This window comes from Patagioenas fasciata, chromosome 2 (genome assembly GCF_037038585.1).
Source record: "Patagioenas fasciata isolate bPatFas1 chromosome 2, bPatFas1.hap1, whole genome shotgun sequence".
Classification (NCBI taxonomy): domain Eukaryota; kingdom Metazoa; phylum Chordata; class Aves; order Columbiformes; family Columbidae; genus Patagioenas; species Patagioenas fasciata.
In genome coordinates, this window is record NC_092521.1 from 169235326 (window position 1) to 169249199 (window position 13874).

Consider the following 13874-nt stretch of genomic DNA (forward strand, 5'->3'; position numbering starts at 1 on the left):
CGTCACGCCTTGACGCTGCTCTGGCCCTGGCGCAGGCTCCACCGCCATCCCGCCGTGCCCGGGGCACTTTGCCTGCGATGACGGTGTGTGCCTCAACATGTCAAGGGTCTGCGATGGTGCCACCGACTGTCCCCAGGGCGAGGACGAGCTGGCCTGTGGTGAGGGGTTCCCCAGCGAGGGAGGGAGGAGGTGTTGGTGGCCTGCAGCTGGGAACAGCCACCCCACCATGGCCACCCTGTGTCACCTCCACAGAGAGCAGCATCCCCGCCGACAGGAGCAACCAGACTGGGGGTCCCTGTGCTGAATACACCTGTGGTGGGGGCGACTGTGTCACCTTCCAGCAGGTATGGGGGGCATGGGAAACCCCCCCTCTCCCAGTGCCACTTGGGAGTCCATGCTGCGCTGTGCCCCCTCCCCAGCTCAGCATCACCCCGGTGCCGCAGGTGTGTGACGGGGTGCCAGACTGCGGGGCTGGAGCGGGCCCCCCCCAGGATGAGCAGGACTGCGGGGCGTGGGGGCCCTGGGGGCCCTGGAGCGCCTGCACCCTCTCCTGCGGCCCCGGCCTGCAGTGGCGTGCGCGGGGCTGCCACCAGCGCCGCCCCGGTGTCCTGCACCGCTGCCGCGGGCCGGCCGCGCAGGAGCGGCAGTGCTTCCGCCTCGCCTGCCCCGGTGAGCGGGGTGCGGGGGTCCCACTGCTGGGGTGCCCAGGAGGGTCAGGGGGTTCCCGTGGGTGGGGTGCTGGGGTGTTTGGGGGTTCCCACAGCTGGGGCTGCCTGAGGTATTTGGGGGTTCCCACCACCAGTGCTGCCAGGGGGTTCCCATGGTTGGGGTGCCTGACAGATTTGGTGGCCCTTATCGCTTTGGATGACTTGGGGACTCCATGGCTGAGGCTACCTGGAGAGTTTAGGGGTTCCCATGGTTGGGGCTGCCTGGAGGGTTTGGGTGTTCCCGTGGCTGAGGCTGCCCAGGTGGGTGGGATGTTCCGATGTGGGTTCCCAGTCCCTCTAGGGATACCCCAGTACTTCTCTATAGCATACTGATGCCTCCCTAGATCGCTCCAATACAATTTGGGACACTCCAATACCTCCCCCCCAGGCACCTCAATACCCCATCTAGGCCACCATTATCCCCCCCCGCCCCGGACCCCAATATCCCCTGGAGAACTCGAATGTCTCTTCAGACCTCCCCAATATTCCCCTAGATCACCCCAATGGGCTGCCCAAGGGCTCCAGGGGATTCCCATGGCTGGGGTGATTTGGGGAATTCGGTGTTCCCCCCTCCAGGGCTGCTGGGGGGATTTGGGGTGTCCCTTGGCCAACAGGACCCGGGGGCCTCGGGGAGTCCCACAGCCGGGGCTGTGCAGGGGCTTGGGGTGACCTGGGGGGTCCCATTGCCAGGGCTGCTGGGGCAGGAGCAGGGGCCCCCCGGGCAGCGCAGGGCTCGCTGTGGGTCCAGGGGTTCCGGGGGGAGCACGGGTAGGGCGGGGCGGTGCAGGCAGGGAGGTGTAGGCAGGTGGCGCAGGCAGGGGCTGCCCCCCCATCACCCGTCTCCCTCCTGCCCGCAGTTGACGGCTCCTGGAGCGAGTGGGCGACCTGGTCCAACTGCACGGGGGGCTGCGGGGGGGTGCGGCTGCGGCGCCGGGACTGCCGGCCCCCCCAGAACGGCGGCCGCCACTGCGCCGAGCTGCCCGGAGCGTCCCCCGCCAGCCTCGAAATGGGTGGGTGCTGTCGGGGGGCTCCGCGGGCCGGGTGGGCTCCGGGGGTAACCCCGCTCCTCCCTCCCCAGGCGCCTGCGAGCCCGGGGGCTGCCCCAACGCCTCCGCCTGCCCGGGGGGGCTGCAGCCCCGGCCCTGCGCCCCCTGCCCCGCGTCCTGCGCCGACCTCGCCGCCGGCGCCAAGTGCCGGCAGGACCGGCCCTGCAGCCCAGGTGAGGGGACCGGGTGGCTGCGGAGACCCCGAGGCAGCCCCTGCCTTGGGGTGGGCGAGGGGCCGGCCGTGGCGCACCCCAACCCACTCTCCCCCCCACCGCAGGGTGCTGGTGCGCGGCGGGGCTGGTGCTGGACGGCAGCGGCGGCCGGTGCGTGTTCCCCCGGGAGTGCCCGTGCCAGGCGGGGGGGCTCCGGTACCGGCCTGGGCAGCCGGTGAAGCTGAACTGTCGCCTCTGCACCTGCCTGGACGGGCAGCTGCGGCACTGCCGCCCCAACCCTGCCTGCGCCGGTGGGTCCCGCGGCGGCGGGAGGGGGGTGCCGGGGACCCCTCTGGCCCGGTGCCCCCGCTGACCGGGTGCCCCCCGTGCTGCAGTGCACTGCGGCTGGTCGGAGTGGTCATCGTGGGGCGAGTGCCCGGGACCCTGCGGCGTCCAGAGCGTGCAGTGGTCGTTCCGCAGCCCCACCAACCCCCCCCGGCGCGGCGGCGGCCGGAGCTGCCGCGGCATCTACCGCAAAGCCCGCAGGTGGGGCGGGGGGCGGGGGGGGGCGGAGAGAGGGGTGGGCTCCCCGCTGACCCCCTGTCCCGCAGGTGCCAGACGGCTCCGTGCCGGCAGTGCCAGCAGCAGGGCCGTCGGCGCGTCCCGGGGGAGCGCTGGCAGGGGGGGCCGTGTCGCGTCTGCCAGTGCCTGCCCAGCCTGGTCGTGCGCTGCTCGCCCTACTGCCCCCACCGCACCGCCGGCTGCCCCCAGGTGAGGGCGGGGGGGCTGGGGCAGCCCCCGACGGGGCACGGGGGGACCCTCCGTGCCGGTGGTGGTGACAGTGACATCCCCCCAGGGCCAAGTGCTGGTGGAGGGCCGCGGGGATTCCTGCTGCTACTGCGCTCCGGCGGGTGAGTTGGGGGGCACGGGGGCTGGGGGGGTGATGAGTGCCCTACCCAGGCAGCGGCTGCACGGTGGCTGTCCCCGCTGCAGGTGACAACGGGACGGCCATCCCCCCCACGCTGATGACGCAGCCCCCCTCCGCTACGCCGGCAGAGCCTCCCGACAGCCCCCTCCTCACCTTCCCGCTGCCTCCCCTCGGCGGTAAGCGAGACCCCCCCCTCCCCGCGGGGCTGCGGGCAGGGTGCAGGCAGAGCCCGGGGCTGTGCCCCCCCATTTCCCCCAGCCCCTACCCTCCATCCCGGCAGATCCCTGCTACCGCCCGCTGGGCACCCCCTCCCTGCCGGACAGCAGCTTCGCCGCCTCCTCGGCGCAGGCGGGGACCCCCGCACACGCTGCCCGCCTGCACGGCGGCCACCCGGGGCAGGAGCTGCGGGGCTGGGCCCCCCCGGACGACGCCTACCCGGCGCTGCTCTCCGATCCCCCCTTCCTGCAACTGGACCTACAGGAACCCACCAACGTCACCGGTGGGTGCCCGTCCGGACCCCCGGGTGTTGCCGGCGGTAGCGGTGACGGGGTGGGTGACGGGGCGGGTGGCAGTGCCCACACATGTCGCTGTGTCCCCTGGCAGGGGTGGTGGTGCAGGGAGCCGGCTCCTCTGACGCTTTCGTCACCGCCTTCCTGCTACAGTTCAGCACCGACGGCTCCCACTGGCACGGCTACCGCGAGGTCGCCGCCGGTGGCCAACCCAAGGCCAAGGTGCTGCCGGCGCTGGGATGGGACTGCGGGTGGGGGGAGGCGTCCGGGGGGTGCAGGGGCCGGCACCAGCTGCACGTGCAGCTGTGGGTGCACACAGGGGCCGTGCACATGGATGCTCACGCACATGTGTGCACACCTCTCTGCCCGTTCCTGCCTGCACCCCCTGCCTGTCCCCCTGCTCCCCGCAGCTCTTCCAGGGTAACTGGGATGCCGGCACACCAGCGGTGCGGCTGCTGGGCCGCATGGTGCAGGCGCGGCACGTCCGCATCCTCCCCCAGGACTTCCACAACCGCATCGTCCTGCGCGCCGAGCTGCTGGGCTGCCCCCCAGGTACAGGGGGCCGGGGAGACCCTTCACCCCCCTGCCGTGGGAGCCATTCCCTACCCACCTCTGCCCTCTCCCCAAAGTGCCCCCTGCCCAGCTCGGGGTCGTGACAGTGCCGATGACAATGACGATGCCGGCGGTGACGGTGACGATGCCGGTGACACCGAGCCAGCGCCCCTGCGGTGTGGGGGAGTTCCAGTGCAGAAACGGGGGCTGCGTCCCCGGGGGTCCACACGGTGCCCTGTGCGATGGCATCGACGACTGCGGGGACTTCTCCGACGAGCTGCCCTGTGGTGAGCCAGGTGGGGGGGTCGGTGCCTTGAGGGATCTCGTGCCACGTGGGGCTACCCTTGACACTCCCCCCCGCCTGCCCCGCGCAGGGCTGCCCCCCGCGGTGACCCCCTCAGCACACGGGCAGTGTTCTACGTCCCACTTCGCCTGCCCGGGCTCCAACAGCTGCCTCCCGGCGTCCCGGCGGTGCGACGGCGTCGCCGACTGTCCCGATGGCACCGACGAGACCACCTGCGGGACTCCTGGCAGCGCCAGGTGCGGGTGCCGGCAAGGCGGGGGTCCCGTGGGGGCCGAAGGGGTCGGGGTGGGTCACCCCTAATTGCTGGCTCTGCTGCTTGCAGCCCCGTGGCCCCCGTGGTAGCCGGTGTCCTGTGGCCAAGCACCCAGCCACCATCGGTGTCCCCGCCCGCAGTGAGTCCCGGAGGGGCTGGAGGGGCAGAGGAGGGACAGGGGGCTGCAGCGAGTCACGTCTGTCTGTCCCCACACAGCTGTCCCTTGGGACTGCCACCCAGTTGTCTCCGAAAAGCGCTGAGCCCACTTCCCCAGGTATCGGCCGTGGGGCAGGGTGGGGGGGGCAGGACTTTGGGGGCCCCTGACACCCCCTGACACCCCCTGACACCCTGCCAATGGGAACCACTCCCCCGGGGGTCTGCCCTCTGCCGAACGCCCCCACGGTGTTCCCCTGGGTCACAGCACTGCCCTCCCTGGCACTGATCCCGCCAGGTAAGGGACATCCCGGGGCGGGGGGGATCGAGGACAGGCGTGGACCCCCAGCTAATGTGGCACCCCTGGGAGCGGGATGGGGATGTGGGTGTCCCTGGGGTGAGAGGGGGAGTCAGCACCCTGGCTTGTGGCTGGGGGTGCTGTGTGGTCGGGGGTGCTGTGTGGTCAGGGGTGCTGTGGGGTCAGGGGTGCTGTGGGGTCAGGGGTGCTGTGAGCTGGGTGCTGTGCTCACCCCACACACGGGAGGGGGCTGTGCCCCCTGTGCCCCCCTCTTGACTCCCCCAGGACCAGCCCTGCCCCGGTTGCTCTGCCCGCGGGGCCAGTTCACCTGCGGGGTGCTGGGCTGCCTGGATGCGGCCCTGGTCTGCGACGGGCGCCCCGACTGCCTGGACGGCTCTGATGAAGCCAGCTGTGGTGAGCCGGACCCCCCCGTCTTGCGGGGACCCCGTCCCTGGAGGGGCCGAGCCCCCCAGCCCTGCCCGCATGGGCCTGCCTGTAGTGAGCCCCGCTCTCTGCCCGCTCTTCAGGCAGCCCCGCCACGTCCACCAGCCCCCTGGCCTGGCCCACCCCCACCGGCGGCCCCCCCACTCCCTGCCCCCCCAAGCAGTTCTCCTGCGGCAGCGGGGGCTGCCTGCCCCCTGGGAAGCGCTGCGACCTGCACCCCGACTGCCCCGACGGCTCCGACGAGAACGGCTGTGGTACGTGGGGTGAGGGACAGAGAGAGGGAGCCCCCCAATCCCAAAGTGTCCCGCTCCTGGCCAATGGTGCCTCCCCCTCCCTACAGCATCCAGCCACTTGTGCACTTGCCTGCCCTGCTCTGGGGACCCGAAGGGCACCGGGGCTGGGGGGCAACAATGCCGGGGGATCAAAGTTGGGGTGCACTAAGGCTGGGGGGAAACGAGGTTGAGGGGTCCAAGGGTCGGATCCAGGGACCACCGGAGAATGGGGACCCCCTGGGGCAGCCCTGACACCCATCTCTGTCCCCCCAGTCGACTGCATCCTGTCCCCATGGGGCGGCTGGGGCCCCTGCAGCCGCTCCTGCGGGCTGGGGGTCACCCTGCGCCGGCGGGCTCTGCTGCGGGGGGCCCTGTCCGCGGGGGGCTGCACCCACCCTCGCCTCGACACCCGCGCCTGCTTCCTCCGTGCCTGCCCAGGTACCTGCTCCTGGGCTGGGACCCCCATGGACTGGGACCCTCGTGGGCTGGGATTCCCATCATCTGGGACTGGGACTCTCATGAGCTGGGACAACCAACCCTGCGACAGCTGGGGGGTCCTTGTTGGTGGGGGGCACAGGGGCCCATGCCCACTGAGGGGGTGGCAGAGGGTCCTGGGGAGGGGACCTTGCCGAGCTCTGCGTCAGCACGGGTGGGTGGGTGGGCAGGGGGTGCCTGCACACCCCCTGCCTCTGTCTTCCCCTCCAGTGCCCGGCGCGTGGGCAGCCTGGGGGTCCTGGTCCCTCTGCGACGTTGAGTGCGGGGGGGGCGTGCGGAGCCGGCTGCGGAGCTGCAGCGACCCGCCCCCCAAGAACGGGGGGCAGCCCTGCCCCGGGGGCCCCCTCCAGATCCAGCCCTGCAACCTGCAGCCCTGCGGGGACCCCCCAGGTACCGGGGGGACATGGCGACCCCCGCGAGGGCGAGAGGGGAGGTACGGGGTGGGGTGCGGGGGGACAGAGGCCCCATACAGGGGGCCGGGGGACTGGCGGGGGCACACGTGGTGCCCCATCCCTGAGCATCCCTGCTTATCCTTCTCCTCAGCCTGCGGCCCCCAGATGGTGTTTGTGCGGGCAGGGGACTGCGAGGGGGGGCAGGTGCCCCCCTGTCCCCAGACCTGCGGGGACCTGAGCACCAACAGCACCTGCCAGAGCCCGTGCCAGGAGGGTGAGTGGTGGGGCTGGGGGGACATAGGGGGAGAAGGAGATTGCACGGTGACAGCTGGGGGGCCGAAGAGGGTGGGGACACCGGTTCCCTGGGCGGCGCTGAGAGGACACCGCCGGGCAGGCTGCCGGTGCCCGCCGGGGCTGTACCTGCAGGACGGCGGCTGCGTCAACGCCAGCCGGTGCCAGTGTCACCTGCCCCGGGAGCGGCGGCGGCCCGGCGAGCTGTTCCTGCAGGGCTGTCGCCGGTGGTGAGCAGCGACCCGCGGCCCCCGCCCCCCACCCTGCCTGTGCCCCGACGCTGCCTGCGAGCGCTGCTGGGGGGCTCGCCAGACGCGCCCCCCGGGCTGTTCTGGGATGTCCCTCGCCCGTTCCCGCAGCTGAGCCCGGTGTCCGTCCCCAGTGTGTGCCAGGACGGGGTGGTGACATGCGAGGACGTGTCCTGCGCTGTGTCCTGCGGCTGGTCCGCCTGGTCGCCCTGGACCCGCTGTGACAGCAGCTGCGGCGCGGGGACGCAGGAGAGGTTCAGGTGCGGGGCCGGGGGGAAGGCCCTGCCCCACGGCGATGGCGCTGCCCCACGGACGGGATGACAGCGCGGCACCTTCCCGCAGGTCACCCTCCAACCCCGCGGCAGCGGCCGGAGGAGCCCCCTGCGCCGGGGAGCCCCGAGAGGTGCGACAGTGCCACCAGCCCTGCGACACCGGTACGTGTCCACCCGGCCCCGCGGCGGCACCGGCGATAGCGGGGGCTGTGCCGGTGGTGGCTCAGGGACCCCGGTGTCGCAGTGGCCCCTCCAGTGCACGGGTCCGTCCGTCCCCAGCAGAGCCCGGCAGCGGCTGGAGCGCCTGGACGCCCTGGTCCGAGTGCTCCGCTCCCTGCGGCCCCGGGGAGCAGCGGCGGCACCGGACCTGCGCCCCGACGGCACTGGGGGGTCCCGACTGCGCCGGTCCCCACGCCCAGACACGGGACTGCAGCGCCCAGCCCTGCCCAGGTGAGTGTCCCGCTCCGGGAGCGCGGCGGGCGGTGCCGGGGTGGCCGGTGCCCAGCCCTGCCCGCTGTCCCCACAGCGCGGTGCCCGGGGGACACGCGGTACCGGACGGCGGAGCAGTGCCGGCGCGGGGGGGGGCCCTGCCCGCGGCTCTGCCTGGACCTGGCCGCGGGGGTGGAATGTGCCGCGCTCTGCCGGGACGGCTGCGCCTGCCCCCCCGGGCTGCTGCTGCACAACCAGAGCTGTGTGCCCCCCGCCCGCTGTCCCTGCCACCACCGCGGCCGCCTCTACCAGCCCGGGGACACTGTCGCCCTCGACGCCTGCAACAACTGGTGAGGATGCGGCCGCCGCTGCCCCGCCCGGGGTCTCAGATGGGGGTCCCCACCCGATGCCCCCCCGCACTGACCCTCCTCTCCCGCAGCACCTGCACGGCCGGGCTGATGGTGTGCGGTACAGAGCCCTGCCCAGGTACCGCCGGGATTGGGTGGGGGTCCTGGGGTGTGCGCGGTGATGGGGGACACACAGTGCTGGAGGGGACACACACTACCGGGGTGCATTGTGACCCCCGCCCAGGGCAGCCACCCTGCCTGGCCTTGCAGCAGTGACAGCCCCAGACTGGAGGGTCCTGGTGTGGGTGTCCCCGGGAGGGGTGCCCACGGGGCGGTGTCCCTGGGGTTGAGTGCACACGCAGTGGGGACCCTCAGGCTGGCACCCTTGGGTGTCCCTGCGGTGAGTGTCCCCAGGGTGGGTGCCCCCAGCAGCTGCCTGACCCCGAGGTGGAGTGTGGGGGCATGGTGGAACCAGGTGGGCTGGGGAGACGGGGCTGCAGGGGGCAGGGGGCAGCAGGCAGGGAAAGGGGAGCAGGTGGCACAGGGCGGGGGCACAGGCTGGCAGAGGGTGCATGGGGTGGCACAGGATGGCAATGCTGTGCAGCACAGCGTGACGCCGTGCTGTGTGATGTGGTGCCATACAGTGCGGTGTGGCACAGCGTGGTGCCATGCGGTGCAGTGCAGTGCCATGCAGTGCCATGCAGTGCCATGAGGAAGAGCAGATCCCCCAGGGCCCCTTTTCCCATGCGCTCTGGGTGTTGGCATTGGTGCAACACCAGCTAAAGCCCTCACTGCCGGGGAGGCCAAGGCACGCCATGCCATCCCGCACTCCCCCTGTGCCCGCAGAGGTGCCATGGGGCACACGGTCCCTGTGGGGTGCGTGGTCCCCATGGGGGCCCTGCAGCGTCTCGTGCGGAGGGGGCGAGCGGCTGCGCCGACGGCAGTGCCAGCAGCCGGTGTGCCCAGGGCTGGGCCTGGAGAGCCAGCTCTGCAACAGCCAGGTGTGCCGGGGTGAGTGCCGGCCCCCCTCCCTGCCCCACACCCCAGCCCCCCAGCGCAGCCCCCCAGCCCTGCGGTGCTGAGCCTGGTGCTGGCGCAGAGGCAGGCTGCCCGGCGGGACGGCTGTACCGCGAGTGCCAGCGCGGCGAGGGCTGCCCCTACAGCTGTGCCCAGCTGGCCGGCCAGGTGGGCTGCGTCTGGGGGGGCTGCCAGGAGGGCTGCCACTGCCCCCCCGGCACCTACATGCACCACGGTGCCTGCCTCTCGGTGAGCCCCTGTGCCCCCAATCCACACCCCACTCTGTGAGGAGACCCCCCGGTGCTGCCTCCTCCTGCGCTGGGCTGGGGGGGATGCTCGTCCCTGCTCACCTGGGGGAGCCCAGATGGGAGGTTCCCAGAATGCTGGGTGTTCCTTGGGGTGGTGGGTGCTGCTTGGGATGGTGGGAGCTGTGTGGGATGGTTGGTGGTTCTCTGGGTAGCGGGGACATCCCGGGTCCATGAGTGCTCCCCAGGGAGATGTGGGGTCCTTGGGATGGTGGGTGGTCCCCAGGATGTTGGGTGCTCCCCGGGTCCATGGGTGCTCCCCAGGGAGATGGGGGGTCCTTGGGATGGTGGGTGGTCCCCAGGATGTTGGGTGCTCCCCGGGTCCATGGGTGCTCCCCAGAGTAATGGGGGCTCCATGGAGCCGTGGCTGTTCTCCAGGTTGGTAGGGGTTCCTCAGGGTGGTGGGTGGTCCCTGAGGTGATGGGTGCTCTCTGGGACTTTGGGTGCAATGCAGGAGTGTCCCTGCATGCTGACGGCGGAGCTCCTGCGGGAGCTGCAGAACGGTTCTGCCAGCCCCCCGACTCCCCCCGGCTTGGGCACTCACAGTCCCCCACTCATACCGGGCCAGGAGCTGCCCCCAGGCAGCACCATCCTCTTGGGCTGCACCAACTGGTGAGTGCTCGGCACCTGCTGCCTGTCCCTGTCACCCAACCCCTCCCTGACGCCGCCCCCCCGCAGCACCTGCCTGCACGGCCGCCTGCGCTGCTCGGAGCCGGGGTGCCGGCGGGATGGGGGATTCGGGCCCTGGGGACCCTGGAGCCCCTGCTCCCCCAGCTGCGGGGGGCGAGGGCTGACGATCCGCCAGCGCGGCTGCACCGCCCCGCCGCCCACCAACGGGAGCCAGGACTGTGTGGGACCCCGCACCGACAGCAAGTACTGCCAGAGCCCCGACTGCCCCGGTGGGTCACAGTCCTGTCCCTGTCCCTTCTGCTATGGGTCGCAGTGCTGTCCCCATCGCCTCTGCTGTGGGTCACAGCCTCCTCCTCGTCCCCTCTGTCCCACGGGGTCGTGGGTCCCACTGCCCCAGCCCGGCGGGGCTGGATCCTCCCCAGGCGTGGAGGTCGGGAGGGTAGGGGGGTGTCACCATGTTTGATCTCCCCCCGCAGTGGTGACCGTCCCCACACCGGAGCCCAGCCCCACCGTCCCAGGTGAGGGCTGTGCAGGGAGGGGGACAGCCCCTTGGGACCCCCGACTCGGAGGGATCCAAGATTTCGGGGGGACTCATGCTCTTGGTTCACGGGGGGGGCTTCATCCCGGCGCAGGTGCCGAGGAAGAGGAGGGTTTCGGCCCCTGGTCCCCCTGGACCCCCTGCTCCAAGACCTGCACCCTCCCCGAGGCGCCGGCCACCAAGAGCCGCAGCCGCTCCTGCCGCGGGGCCGGCGGCTGCCGGGGGGAGAGCGCCCAGCAGTGGGTCTGCAACCTGCCCCACTGCGCAGGTGGGGCTGGGGGGTCCCCCTGCTCGCGCTGGGGGCGCTGCCACGCTGCGGGTGCCATCCCCGCTGTCCCCACAGCTGTCGTCACCTGCCCGGACGGGGGCTGCGCTGGCCAGGACTGCTGGTGGACGCCGTGGGGGCCGTGGGGCGGCTGCTCCCGCAGCTGCGGGGGGGGGCAGCAGCTCCGCCTGCGCGCATACAACCCCCCCGGGCCGGGGGGGCAATGGTGCCCCGACATCCTCAGCGCCAACAGCCAGAGCCGCGTCTGCAACCTCCAGGCCTGCAAGGGTGGGGGCCGGGAGGGGCAGCATGGGGGGGTTGGTGGGGCTGGCTGGGGGCATTGGGGGGGCCTAGGGAGGGCAGCGTGGGGGGCTGGGAACAGCATGGGGGGCCCAGGGGAGCTGGTTGGGGGGTTTGAGGAGGGGAGCTTGGGGGGTTGGCTGGGGGTCAGTGGGGGGAACTCGGGGCGGCGGTCGGGGCAGAGCCCCCCGTTTGATGCCCTCTCGGCACATGGCAGTGGACGGCGCCTGGTCAGCCTGGAGCCCCTGGTCGCGGTGTGATCGGACGTGCGGGGGGGGTCGCTCCATCCGCAACCGCTCCTGCACCCGCCCCCCCCCGAAAAACGGGGGGCAGCGCTGCCCCGGCGAGAGGCACCACCTGCGCCCCTGCAACCCTCAGCCCTGCGGTACGGCACGGGGGGCACGGGGAGCTTGGGGGCGCATGGGGGAACCTGGGAGGGCATGGGGTGCATGAGGGCTTCGGAAGGGCACAGGGGACACGGGGGCCTTGGGGGACCTGGGAGGGCACGGGGCCAGCAGGAGATCTGGGGGGGCGTGGGGCGACCCGGGAAGGCACGGAGGGCTTGGGTGCCACGGGGAGCTGCGGGAGGATCGGAGGTCACCGGGACGCTGGTGGCCGTGCTTTGCAGGGAGGGGCTGCCCGCCCGGCATGGCGCTGGTGGGCTGTGCCAACCGCTGCCCGCGGCACTGCCGGGACCTGCAGGAGGGTCTGGCCTGCGGGCAGGACGAGCGCTGCCAGCCCGGCTGCCGCTGCCCCAACGGTGAGTCCTGCCTGTGCCTGCAACCCCTGTGTCCCCCCCGAATGGCAAGGTGCTGGGGGGGTCCGATCCCTCCCCAGGCAGAGCTGGGGGTGCCTGTGTGTTCTGCGGGAGCAGATGTGCGTGCATGTCCGTACACCCATGCACACGCACACATGTGCCCCGTGGTGGTCCCTGTCCCACACCCTGTCACCAAACCCACCCTGTCACCAAACCCACCCCGTCCCCACAGGCACTCTGGAGCAGGACGGGGGCTGCGTGCCCCCCACCCACTGCGAGTGCACGGACGCGGAGGGGCACAGCTGGGTGCCCGGGAGCCGTCACCAGGACGGCTGCGAGAGCTGCACCTGCAGTGGGGGCCGCCTGCGCTGCACCCGCCAGGGCTGCCCCCCGGCCCCCTGCAGCTGGAGCCGCTGGAGCCCCTGGGCACCCTGCAGTGTCACCTGCGGGGACGGGCAGCAGACCCGCTTCAGGTGACATGGCACCTGGGGGGCTGTGCGGGGGACACGGCACCCAGGGGACATACATGGCACCCCGGGGACACAGAACCCACAGATAGCTGCAGGGCACCCAGGGACAGGCTGCAGGGGGGACATGGCACCTGGGGGACACACACAGCACGCAGGGACAGGCTGGGGGGGGGACGAGGGACAGAGCACCCAGGGAACGTGGCACCCAGGGGAAGCACACGACACCCAGGGGACACACATGGCACTCAGGGAACTTGCAGAGCACCCAAAGGGCACGGCACCCGTGAGGGGCTGCAGGACGGGATACAGCACCCAGGGACAGGCTGAGGGGGAAACACACAGCACCCGGGGAACATGGCACCCAGGAGGGGACACGCAACACCCAGGGGACACAGCCCTCAGGGGACACGGCACCGGGGATGAGCTGTGGTGGGTGCCAGCCAGACCCTTGCCCTCCCAGCCCCCCGTGTCCCTCCGTGTCCCCCCCAGGACCTCCAGCCCGGACTCAGGGGATGGCGAGTGCGAGGAGCCGCAGGAGCAGAGCCGGGGCTGCACGGGGGGGCCCTGCCCGCCCCTCTGCCTGCAGGCGGGCAGCGAGAGGCGCCTGGGGGACAGCTGGCTGCAGGGCGAGTGCCGCCGATGGTCAGTGCCGGGGGCAGGGGAGCCCGGAGCCCAACTGCACCCCCAAACCCACCCACCCTGTGCCCTTCCCACAGCACCTGCACCCCCGAGGGCACTCAGTGCCAGGACATCCCCTGTGACAGTGAGTACCCACCCGTGTCCCCCCGTCATGGTATCCACCCCGTGCCGGGCGGTGCCAGGACCCTGTGGCCCCCGTGAAGGCTGACGCAAATCCCCTGGGACCCCCAAACCTCGTGAACGGGCCCTGGTCAGGACGGAGGGGACCCCGGGCACCGCGCCATGTCACGGCGGTGATTTTGGTGTGCTGTGTCCCCAGGGTCGGGCGGCTGCACCTGGGGCCCCTGGAGCCCCTGCTCCCGCTCCTGCGGCACGGGCCTGGCCGCCCGGGAGGCTGCCTGCCCCTGCGTGCCCCCCGGTTCTCCCGGTGCTGCCTGCAACCACAGCCACAGCCCGCACCGGGAGCTGGGGGCCTGTTACCTGCGCCCCTGCCCAGGTAGGGGGCCGGGGTGGCCAGACTGGGGGATCAGTGGGGTCCCTGCAGCCGTCACCCTGTCCCCTGCCTGCCCGCAGCCACCTGCCCCTGGAGCCCCTGGAGCCCCTGGAGCCGCTGCTCCTGCCAGGCCCCGCGGCAGCACCGGCACCGGCACCGGCAGGGACCCGCCGGCTGCGCCGGGCTCGACGTGCAGAGCCGCCCCTGCAACACCTCGAGGTGCTCTGGTGAGCGACAGGGCTGCGGTGGCCCCGCTGCCTGCGCCTTGCCCGTGCCCTGCGCCCCGCTGCCAGCACCCTGTCCGTCCCCTGCGCCCCCCTGCCAGCACCCTGTCTGTCCCCTGCGCCCCGCTGCCTGCACCCCGCTGC

General features: G+C 72.4%; 1 protein-coding gene across 1 annotated transcript in view; it reads left to right on the forward strand.

The window, feature by feature from the left end:
• Nucleotides 1–13874, forward strand: part of LOC136099101 (SCO-spondin-like) — a 30055-nt gene that overhangs the window by 10926 nt on the left and 5255 nt on the right. Inside the window, exons 32-73 of the mRNA XM_065833058.2 lie at nt 36–158; nt 253–344; nt 444–669; nt 1565–1717; nt 1786–1926; nt 2031–2216; nt 2301–2451; nt 2517–2676; nt 2762–2816; nt 2899–3009; nt 3114–3332; nt 3437–3534; nt 3753–3894; nt 3972–4181; nt 4269–4434; nt 4521–4590; nt 4668–4725; nt 5188–5316; nt 5430–5600; nt 5892–6056; nt 6324–6503; nt 6657–6779; nt 6900–7026; nt 7179–7304; nt 7387–7478; nt 7596–7766; nt 7843–8095; nt 8185–8231; nt 8939–9103; nt 9192–9358; nt 9869–10026; nt 10093–10313; nt 10521–10562; nt 10677–10850; nt 10926–11135; nt 11365–11532; nt 11776–11907; nt 12137–12377; nt 12864–13016; nt 13091–13137; nt 13333–13509; nt 13587–13733. Coding sequence (XP_065689130.1) covers nt 36–158; nt 253–344; nt 444–669; nt 1565–1717; nt 1786–1926; nt 2031–2216; nt 2301–2451; nt 2517–2676; nt 2762–2816; nt 2899–3009; nt 3114–3332; nt 3437–3534; nt 3753–3894; nt 3972–4181; nt 4269–4434; nt 4521–4590; nt 4668–4725; nt 5188–5316; nt 5430–5600; nt 5892–6056; nt 6324–6503; nt 6657–6779; nt 6900–7026; nt 7179–7304; nt 7387–7478; nt 7596–7766; nt 7843–8095; nt 8185–8231; nt 8939–9103; nt 9192–9358; nt 9869–10026; nt 10093–10313; nt 10521–10562; nt 10677–10850; nt 10926–11135; nt 11365–11532; nt 11776–11907; nt 12137–12377; nt 12864–13016; nt 13091–13137; nt 13333–13509; nt 13587–13733 — 6147 coding nt within the window. The remainder of the gene's footprint in view (nt 1–35; nt 159–252; nt 345–443; nt 670–1564; nt 1718–1785; nt 1927–2030; nt 2217–2300; nt 2452–2516; nt 2677–2761; nt 2817–2898; nt 3010–3113; nt 3333–3436; nt 3535–3752; nt 3895–3971; nt 4182–4268; nt 4435–4520; nt 4591–4667; nt 4726–5187; nt 5317–5429; nt 5601–5891; nt 6057–6323; nt 6504–6656; nt 6780–6899; nt 7027–7178; nt 7305–7386; nt 7479–7595; nt 7767–7842; nt 8096–8184; nt 8232–8938; nt 9104–9191; nt 9359–9868; nt 10027–10092; nt 10314–10520; nt 10563–10676; nt 10851–10925; nt 11136–11364; nt 11533–11775; nt 11908–12136; nt 12378–12863; nt 13017–13090; nt 13138–13332; nt 13510–13586; nt 13734–13874) is intronic.